This window comes from Salvelinus sp. IW2-2015, unplaced genomic scaffold (genome assembly GCF_002910315.2).
Source record: "Salvelinus sp. IW2-2015 unplaced genomic scaffold, ASM291031v2 Un_scaffold1113, whole genome shotgun sequence".
NCBI lineage: Eukaryota > Metazoa > Chordata > Actinopteri > Salmoniformes > Salmonidae > Salvelinus > Salvelinus sp. IW2-2015.
The window spans coordinates 147,600-158,543 of NW_019942732.1; the positions used below are offsets into that span (position 1 = coordinate 147,600).

At 44.9% G+C, this 10,944-nt stretch overlaps 1 protein-coding gene across 1 annotated transcript in view; it reads right to left on the reverse strand.

The window, feature by feature from the left end:
• Positions 1-6,819, reverse strand: part of LOC112069752 (disks large-associated protein 4) — a 28,362-nt gene extending 21,543 nt beyond the window's left edge. The window contains exons 1-4 of the mRNA XM_024137120.2: positions 5,580-6,819; positions 5,030-5,271; positions 3,661-3,826; positions 1,440-1,656 (exon numbers count right to left, since the gene is read on the reverse strand). Coding sequence (XP_023992888.1) covers positions 1,440-1,656; positions 3,661-3,826; positions 5,030-5,271; positions 5,580-6,779 — 1,825 coding nt within the window. The 5' untranslated portion in view covers positions 6,780-6,819. The remainder of the gene's footprint in view (positions 1-1,439; positions 1,657-3,660; positions 3,827-5,029; positions 5,272-5,579) is intronic.
• Positions 6,820-10,944: the final 4,125 nt, after the last annotated feature.

Consider the following 10,944-nt stretch of genomic DNA (forward strand, 5'->3'; position numbering starts at 1 on the left):
CATTGCAAGTAAAACTTTCCTCAATAAAGCAGCTATCAGCAAAATCAGTGCTTGTAAGAAAATACAATTGTGTCAGAGTGCAAGATACAGTATGTTTGATGGAACATGTTACTTCGATTGGCTGAAAACTATGAGTCAAATTATACACTATGGTCTAATGTTCAGATTGACACTTTTGAATTTTCATATTGGGCTATACCTAAGTCTGTACCCAAAAAATTTAATGGAAACAGCAATAGTCTCTAACATGTCAATTATGGGGTGCCCTGCCCTTGTAAAGGCCTTGTTTCAGCATCTGTTTCAAATACCCAAGATGATTCAGCAAGAGAGCACAAAGCAGGCCTAGCTAGACCAACTTCACTGACCCTAAGCCCACTACAGTCTGCCCTGAGGCAAAGTTCATCTGGGCAAGCGTCACTGTTGTGCTGCAAAGAGACTGCATTCACATGGCACATTGGTTTCCATACTGCTCAGACTCTACCCCTATAAACTTTTCACCCCCTGTAAGCTCTGTCTGAGTGCCCTTTTCATAGGCCTTGATGTGGTAACAGACATCAAAGGCCCTGAGCTGAGCCACATAAATACATCAGATTCAGGAATGTAAACAGAGATTGTTTGGAGGAAACAATTGCAATGAAAAGTAGACCTTGATGCGTTTTTATTCATACTCAACACATGATTGTCGTGCTTTGGGCTTCATGTTTTTGAGGGATCAAATAATGTTTTGATCTGTTCTTATGTTCACAGGCTCCAGCAGTCGACAGACCACTATCTAAGACCACCCACAGCTGCAATGGATGAATTGCTTCATGTCATGTAAGTAATTCCTCTAAAATGTTGAAATGGCTTGATATGGAGTGATCATTTGATAAGGATGGCTAGAGAGGAGAAATGTTGTGCTTATGCATGGAAGACAGCAGCAGCGCCAGTACGTGTGTAGTGTGTAGTGTATACCTTATGTGTGTGTGACCCAGGTGTTCAAACTCACCATGATCACCAGACATCATATCTCCCCTGCTCACTGTTGTGTAATGGGTATGGATGAATTAGCTGGCACCAGTCCAGTCTTGCTGCATCACCTCCCTCTACAATGTCTACTTTCACACTGGGCTGGTAGGCCATTCAGTGCCACCAGCCAGAGACCGAATCTGTCTCACCCTGTTTGTGTGTAAGTGCATGCGTTACTGAGTACATACCCTTTACAACGGAAGAAGTACAGTCCCTCACATCCTTCATTTTAATTTCCCTTCTGCTGGATTTGAAAATATACATCAATGCATGTGGGAATCTTACATCATAGTCCTTATCTTGCAGATACTAAATTATTTGTGAATTGAGCCCAGGGCCCATCCCCCTCATACGCCCAGGGCCCAGCCCACCTCCTTCCTGAGCCCAGGGCCCAGCCCATCCCCCCATCCTAAGCATTACAGTACACTCACTGGGGCTGGAGGTGTAGGTGCAGCCGGTGGTGGTGGTTGGAGGTGAATCAGAGTCCACTGAGGCGGTGTCCTCATCCTGGGAGCAGCCGGCCTGGATAGCCCGCAGGTAGCTGTGGCTGCGGGAGCGAAAGCACGTCGGTGTGGGCAGGTTCAGAGCCTCCACCGCCTGGGACTCCCCCTCGCAGTACAGCGAGCGCCCGCAGCCCTGCCCACACACCTGAAAGAACACGTGCAGGTTGACACGTTGGGGGCGGGGACTTAGGCGACTGCTAGCCCGCCACCGCCTGTGAGGCGAAAGCAGTGCAAGTCTCGGGTGGCAGGGCATGCTTCTGGAGTAAGGTAGTGGTGTATGGTAGGAGAGTGGGAACGATCCTGTTTCCCTCAGCTCACAAGAGCCCAATCAAAAGGACTGTTAGATTTACCAAAGAAACTCATGCACTGATTAAGGACAGTATCACTATCTCCAGAGGAAAATGGGTACAGGAGTTATCATGCACAGTCAAAATTGTACTTAATGAAACAGATTGATCAAAAGTAAGCTACTTCAATAACCATGTTGAAGATATCTCATTATATCAATATTCTGTTTGAGCTTTGTGTTCACTGATAGAATCTGTGTACTCACTGTATTGTATCTGTGAAATACCACATAGAATGTTTAATCAGTGATGACAAGCCAGCGGCGTCAGATTTCCCTTTCCTCATCCCTGGAGCTAATGCAATCACTGTGACTGAGGAATCAACAGCCTCCCACTACAAGCTGTCCACTCTCTCCACATCATAGTCGTAGTGGTTGTGGTGGTGTCTGATTTTGCTCAGCTCAGCGACGCTATTGATCTACAGGACTTGTTTATTGGTGTAGCACATTTACAGGCTCTGGCGTTGACAACATGACACTTTTCCACAACAGCAGATTCACCAGCAGAAATATATCATAATACAACTGTATAGGCTGGACAGGAAGTAGGTATTGTAGAGAGACCGACCAGCTGAGTCAACTTCACCTGTCCACCCTGCGATAAGAGCTTGTTTCACTGTTCAAACAGTGCCAGAGTGGAGGAGGAGGAACAATGATAGCCTATTACGCCCCAGACTTCTATACCAGGCTGCTGTGATGTTCAAGGTTTTAATGATGTTGGTAGCAGGTAGAGTCCCTGTTTGTTCGTCCTGCTTTTCATTGCAGTGTGAGGAGGATGCTGGTGCCAGAGTTGGCACATGGTCATCATTGTATCCCCCAAGAAAGAAAGGAGATGTAACAGGGATGCTCAGTATTCAAAATACATTTTTAAACTTCATTCAAATCAAATGATGAAACTTCACACCATTTCATGATATTTACAAATTTTTCCTTGGTTGATGCTTATCTGTTATTTGATCCATTAGAATCTTGCAATACTTAGCACGCAAGCTGATATTGTCTGTACTCCTTTTTATACCCAATGAAAAGCCTTGATGGAAAGGCATCGATGTGTTACAACCTCTCCTGTATTAGATTTTATGCACAGTTACCGCCATGAACAACAATGCAGATCCTTTGAAGCCTCTTCTCCTGCTAAGGCAGCCATTGTAATCCATCAGATATCAATCCTGATAAAACACTGCAGTTCATTCATAAAAAAACTTGCTTTTATCCCAAAGAGAGATTTTCTTGTCATCTCCCAAATTCAATTAATGAAATATGATTTGATAATAACAAAAGATTCCTGTAAGAGATAGAGGGTAATTTAACTGCTGTCATCTGTAATATGATGCTATTTTAACTCCATGAGCATATGTGGCGTCGGGTCTTCCATCTGAAAGGAGCCTGGTGGTCTTGATAAAAACCTAGGCTCATGTCTAAAAATTACTTTCAAACATCATTCCTATTCCTGTCTCTTCTGGCTTACTGAATGTTTAACCAACCAGCATCTCACCACACACATCATCTGAAATATTCTATCCCTACCTGCAGTCACAGACAGAGGATTCTGCTGGCTCTGCAATGCACCATGCTGTCAACATCCTATTCATTTCTGGTTGTTGTTTCAGGCTTGAAGCTTGTCCACACTGAAGGTCTTTGCACTGACTGAGGGCATTCTTTATGAATAATTCATTTTATTCAGTAGTACCTACATCTGTCACACTTCTGTTGTATGGGGTATTATTCCCACACACACTGACAGGCCTGTTTTAGACCCTGATGAAGAGTGTCCTGAGTAATAGAGAGAGTGGACTTACATACCTGCCCACTGCTCATCATGCCCCTGCCCAGGGTAGAGTAGCTCTGGTGGAAGTCTTTGCCATCGTCCCAGTGCCGCATGGCCATCGGGGGCTCTCCTGGGCTCACCAAGCAGTCCAGGTTGTCCAGGCTCCGATTGGTAGAGAGCTCTCTCAGGGAGGGGAGACAGCTACAGGGAAAGGGGGGAGAATTAGCTGCTGAAATTACCCCTCAACAGTATGGAAAATACTTGGATGAAGGGTGGGGAGGAAACGTGACGTCTTGGGTTGATGAGAACCGCTGGTGCTGGAGCATCAATTTTCAGTGGATGCTTTGAACCTTCCCCAAACCTCTTGTGATTTTGTGAGATTAAATACCAGTGAGATGAGAGGATATTGGGGTGTAGCTGGGTATCAAAATGACAGCACAGAGGAAACATTGAGTCGTCAGTAAACATCAAAACAAAAGGGAGCAAATTTGAGTTATTTTTTTGCTTTGTAATCATTAATGGAATCTGCTGAGACGGAGAGATTGTTTCCTCTGTTCTGACTTGTCTCTCAAGAAGGCACCTGTTAGTGGGAATGTGTGTGCCGGGGTGAGGGTGGAAGGGGTTTGTATGGGGGATCAGTGGCTTATAATGAGAGACATGACTGGATTGGCTGTGCCTGGGATACTAACACACCACTCGGAGCACTTGGTAATATATGCGGCGTGGGAAGGGGCACGACACAAAGCACTGGGGTGGTTAGAGAGAAGCGGCAGCAGCGGTGGGCATGTGTGAGTGGAGGGCCGTGCTGCCCCCCTCCATAAGACACTGACCTGGCCAAATGCTGCATTGAGCATGCACTCTGTAGCGGAGACCACAGTACCCCATTATCCTTCAGCATGAGAGCGTAACAGCGAGGCCTGCCGGTTTGGGTGGTGGGGAACATGACAAAAAAATTCACCTTTTTGACCTCAAATGGAAACTTTTGGTTACCTGTTGCTGGTAGGTAATTACCTTTTCCTATAAATGAACATCCCCTAAGAACATGTTAAGCTGATATGTACTCCTAATGAACAATGTTGCAGCCGGCAGGTTTTACCTTGCATATACTGTAGAAACTGTTCCACATCAGTGTCAGGATTCTGCCCCCTGCTGTCCATTTGTGGTGGCCACTTTAATTGAATTGTATTGTTATATTCAACTCTCTTTTAGAGCAGGCAGGTTTCCATGCAGGGTGTCTGTAGCTACTTCTCTATAAAATACGTTCCCTCGGACATCCCATGTTATCTGTTCTGTCATGACATAGATTGATAAGGAGAAACAAACCCCTCAGCCGAGACATATCTAAACAGTATTAACTACAGTATGATCTACATGCATATTTCCTCCTGAGGCTGTTTCACTCACTTGTGCAGAGGTGGTGGAGGCTGCTGCTCGCTCAGGGACTGATGGGTGGCCTTCAAGTAGCTCTGGCGGCGGGCAGCTGTTTTGGGTGAGGGTTTGGGGCTTCCCTCAGACTCCTCGCTGTCCTGGTCCACGTCCCCCATGGCCTTGACGTAGCTGCCACTACGCATCCTCCGGCAGGGGATCTCCAGACCCCCGGGCCGCCCCCGGCCCCCCAGCGTAGCACTCCAGTCCCCCAGGGGAATCTACAGACAGCATGAGGCCACAATGAGTCACCAAACCTTCAACTCCACTTTATCACACAGTCTTTTAACTAGCTTAATGAGAGAGACCTTGAATGGGTCATTTCATGTGAATGTACTGTGTGTGTATTTGAAATGAAAGTATTTAAATAATGGGATTATAGACTGTAAATGTCAAGATGCTGCTGCAGTAGTTAGAAAGGGATTCAAATGAATTAGGTTTTAAAACAAATCTCCTAATTTCAGGGAACATTAAAGCTGTGAGGGGAATTAGGGGGTGCAGTGAATGCTATTGCCTGCATAATACTCACTTGGCCTCCTACCTGGAGGTACTGACAGGTCAGGTCCTGGTGACACGACTTGGTTTTGAGCAGCGTCCTGTTGACTGTGGCTGAACCCTTCTGGAGCACCTGCCTGGCCTGGCTGAGGGTCAGTGTGGACCAGGAGCCTCTCTTCACCAGGGTGCTCTCCCTGCCTCCTCCTCCCACCAGCTCCCCTCCCCTGGTCCCTGCCAGCGCTTGCGGGTAGGCCAGGTACTTCAGGTCGCTGCTGCTCTTGGAGGCCTTGAGTGTGTGAGCAGAGATGGTGTTGTAGCCATGTGGGAGGTGCCTGGGAGGGGCCTGGCTGTCCGACACCGCCCTGCCTAACGTCATCATGCTGAGTGGGTTACGGTAGCCCATGGCGATAGTGCCAGCTTTGGTGGTGGTGTCACTCTCCAGGGCATTGTCTGAGCTCCAGAGTCCCAGTGCATTCTGCCTGCTAGGTTGCTGCTTCAGCGTCTCAGTCTTAGCCCTGTCTTTACTCTTACTCCTGCGGGTCTGCCTGGTCCCCTCCTCACCTCCACCTGTGGTGCTGTTCATGTTGCCCTTGACCACCGAGCCCTCCAGGGATTGGGACTTGTTGAAGAGCTTCTGGACAGAGTGCATAATGTGACGGATGCGTCCGGGACTCTCGCTGCGCTGCTTGGCCACCCTGCCCCGGTGGAACTGGAGGGTACTGAAGCCATCCCTTTGCAGAGGTAGGTGCTTCTCCAGCTGGTCCAACAGGTTAGATGGCAGCCGGTTCATCTTGGCCGCTGCTGCAGAGGAGATGGTAACTGATCCACTGGTGATCATGGGAGCCCCTCTAAGACCCAGGCCCATGGACATGGAGGTGGACAGGGTGCCCGCCCGGCTGCCCACAGGCCCACCCCCGGCAGGGACCATGTAGCCCTGGGAGTAGTCCGGGGAGTAGTCAGCCTGCTCTTGTTGGGAGGTGAAGTGGAGGCGGGGGAAGGTGCTGCTGTTGGATATCTGGTTGAGGGGCAGCAGGCACTCCGAAGGCAGGGATTGGGGGTTGGGGCCCTGGTAGAGTTGGTGGGGGTCCAGGGTGCCGTAGTGGTTCATGGTGGGGCTCAGAAGGAAGGGGCCGTGGGCGTCAGAGGTCAAGGGGTACAGTGGCTTCTTTGGGGCCCCCGATGGCTCACAGGAGTCCGACAGGTGACGGCTGCGATTGGGTCCTAACCCTTTCATGGTTGTCACAGCGCAGGTCTGCTGCTGCCCTTAGAACATGTCTCCAGCTGGGGCGCGTTTACAGCCCTGGAGGGCTCATCCTGGAACAGAGAGGAATAGGATATCTTTTAGAATATACAGTATGAGAAAGAGGACGTTAACGTAAGAGTTAGTGGGCTGATAAGAGTTGTATTGCTTCTCATTAAAATTGATTAAATTGAGATGTTTTGTCACTGGCCTACACACAAAACCCCCATAATGTCAAAGTGGAATTATGTCTTTTATGTCTTTGAATGATTATAATTTTTTTTACAAATTAATACAAAATGAAAAGTTGAAATGTGTTGAGTCAATAAGTATTTAACCCCATTTTTATGGCAAGCCTCAGGAGTAGAACTGTGCTTAACAAGTCACATAAGTTGCATGGACTGTCTGTGTGCAATAATAGTGTTTAACATGATTTTTGAATGACTACCTCATCTCTGTACCTCCATAAAATACAATTATCTATAAGGTAAGAAAAACTGGTTCAGTGTGCTTTCCACCAAACAATAACCTAAAACACACGACCAAATATACACTGGAGTTGGTTACCAAGAAGACAGTGAAGGTTCCTGAGTGGCCGAGTTACAATTTTGACTTAATAATGCTTTAAAATATATGGCGAAACCTCAAAATGGTTGTCTAGCAATGATCAACAACCAATTTGACAGAGCTTTAAGAACAGAGCTTTGAAAAGAATAATGGCAAATGTTGCACAATCCAGGTGTGGAAAGCTCATAAAGACTTACCCAGGAATACTCACAGCTGTAATTGCTGCCAAAGGTGATTCTAACTTGTATAGGGAAGGTTCCTCAGAGGAGGCAGGCGAGGACCATAGTGAAACATTAATTGTATCTATTTTTAGATAAAACTATACTAAATGTATTCACGTCACCAAATAATTGTTTAAAACACTTCATTTGCAATGAAGGTCTACAGTAGCATCAGCAGCTAGTTTCCATCTTCCTCTGGGCACATTGACTCGTGGATCTCATCCCCTTCCATAGACTTACAGAGTAATTATGGCAACTTCTGGAGGATGTCCTCCAACCTATCAGAGGTATTGCAGCATGAACTGATATGTTGTCCACCCAATCAAAGGAACAGAAAATGAATCTCGTACTGAAAGCATAAGCTACAGCTAGCTAGCACTGCAGTGCATAAAATGAGGTGAGTAGTTAACTCAAAGAGAGAGAGACAATAGTTGAACAGTTTTGAACAAATTCATTTCTTCAAAAATGAAGGAGATGCGAGAGAGCGAGCTAGCTATATTCAAATCAAATCAATCAAGTTTATTTTATATAGCCCTTCGTACATCAGCTAATATCTCGAAGTGCTGTACAGAAACCCAGCCTAAAACCCCAAACAGCAAGCAATGCAGGTGTAGAAGCACATATTCCAATAAACATTTTTTTTGTTTCACTTACTTAGCTAGCAAATGCAGCTAGCTAGCTAGTTTAGACTATTCAAACACCCGGCTCAAACAGAGGGTTTGGCTTGGAAAGGTTATTTCGCCTGGTCACTGACTGCTGATATGTTGTGCACTGAAGTCCACAAGTGAAGGGAAAAGGTAAGATGCAAGAAGGAATTATACAACAATCTGGCTGCTATGAAAGTGAACTGTTTGCGTGTGATCAGGGGTGTATTCATTCCGCTGATTCTGTTGAAAAACATAAACATAACGGAATTTGTCCAATAGAAACTCTCCTTTGCAACTGTTGGACTAATGATTACACCCTAGATGAGCTAGATGCAGGCAAGATTGTGCAAGGTGGTATTGAATGTGTCAATGTCGGTCACCTTGATTACTCAAATTTCTCTCGACCTGTGCACGCACCTACGTTGTAAACTTTCATTCATAGGCTAGGTTACAGCAACCTTATGTTGGGTATAGGGAAAATTTGAGTATCATGTAGTAGGTAGCCTAAACCTATCACTGTTATGGAATAATTGAAAAATGGATGTAAAAAATGTATCACTAGCCACTTTAAACAATGCCACTTAATATAATGTTTACATACCCTACATTACTCATCTCCTATGTATATACTCTACTCGATACCATCTACTGCATCTTGCCTATGCCGTTCTGTACCATCACTCATTCATATATCTTTATGTACATATTCTTCATCCCTTTACACTTGTGTGTATAAGGTAGTTGTTGTGAAATTGTTAGGTTAGATTACTCGTTGGTTATTACTGCATTGTCGGAACTAGAAGCACAAGCATTTCGCTACATTCGCATTAACATCTGCTAACCATGTGTATGTGACAAATAAAATTTGATTTGATTTGTTACATTGAGCTGGGTGAATGGAATATGAATGACAGTCATCCAATATGCTGTAATTGAAATAAGGCCATGCTCATAAAACATTTTTTGTCCTCCCTCATCTTAAACGGCTCTGACCGCCACTGGTGTTGACTCAGGGGAATGAATACTTATCTAATAAAGATATATTAGTGCTTTATTTTTCAATATATCTTTTACAAATGATAGAATATTTCTTCCACTTTGACAGTAGTTTTGTGTAGATCGTTGAAAAAACAAACAATTAAATCCATCTTAATTCCACCTTGTAACACAACAAAATGTGGAAAAATTCAAGGAGTGTGAATACTTTCTGAAGGCACTGTAAGCAAATGAACATAGAGTTGGAGCTCATTAACTATTTTCAATGTGTCCTTAGATCTTTTAAGTACTGTTGTGAAGCACTAACTAAAAATACATTGTGTGTCACACAGCACTTCTACAACGATGTTATTGATATAGCTAGACCAAACTGCACTGCAAAAGACAGAGGAGTTGCCCTCTACCAGCAGATGAAGGGGACCATAACTTATCTTCTCCTGTAACACACATCACCATGTCAGCACGGTTTTCCAACTAACCACCAGGGGGAGCTACAGAACAGACCAACGGCATACAGGCTAGGCCAGAGATTTGAACGCATCAGTGCTTCCCAACTGAGCTCAGGGTGTAGAATTATTTAGTACACACTGGTATATGCTCTGCTCATCAAAATGACATGATTCTCTTTATATGACTAAATGAAGTGAGAAATGTAAATTGACCATCTGTGCTTAATCTTGTATGTCTTTTAAAGGTCACTGCATATTAAAGCACAAAATGACTGTCTGACTGAACTTTAAAGGCTATTAACTTATGATTTTATTAAGGTTATTTAGCAATGCAAATATAAACTGTGCATTTTACTGCAGAGAGTGCAACCCTGTCTTCCACTGTGTAGGCTGTCTGCCCAGATGTACTGGGTTTGGTGCATAGGCCTCTGCTGCCACAATCACCTTGTACTAATTTAAGGTAAACTACAAGTAGAATCAGAGACTCACAGAGGTTAACATGGGGAATAGAACAAACACCGACATAAGGCAGACACAGGTTGTCACCCCAATGAAGTACTTCAAAGCTATTACAGTGTCTCAAACGGGGACGAACAGAGGAGCAGATGTGATATTCTGTATCCTGACCTCAGTCATCTCTCCTGGCTGTCGTAACCTGACCATATACAGAGGTGATAGTATAGCGCTCAGGGAATCAGGGATTAGTGTAAAGCAGAGCTGATGGATCCTCTCTCTCTGCTGGTTGGCTGTTGTGACATCACCTTTCTGAGACAAGAGACAGGGGGTCCTAAAGCGCTGATGAATGATGGCCGTATTCTCCTGCCATGGAATTGTATGTCAATACGGATAGCGGTTTCCACAGCAACAGTCAGTCTAGACAAGTCTGTCTGTTTATTGGTTCTCTCTTCCTGATGCCTCTGACGTCACAGATCTACCTGGCAAAAAGGCTCTGGCATAATGACTCACGTGCATGCAGCTGGAAGCCTAAATCATGCTGAGGAAATTGATGATGGAACTGTTTTGTGGGCACAGGAAAACTAGTTGTAGCCTGAGTTTTTGGTGTCATTTTTTTCTAGTATCTCAGATTAACCTGCTCATTCTTAAAGATCTGTAAACATGACATTAAAAAGTATACAAATACCATATTTATGTGAGATTAATGCTTATCAAGCAAGCTGCTGCGTAGAGGAGTAGTAACCCACTGGGTACAGACATCAATTCAACGTCTATTCCAAGTTAGTCCAGCGTAATTTCATTGAAATTATGTGGAAACGTTGAT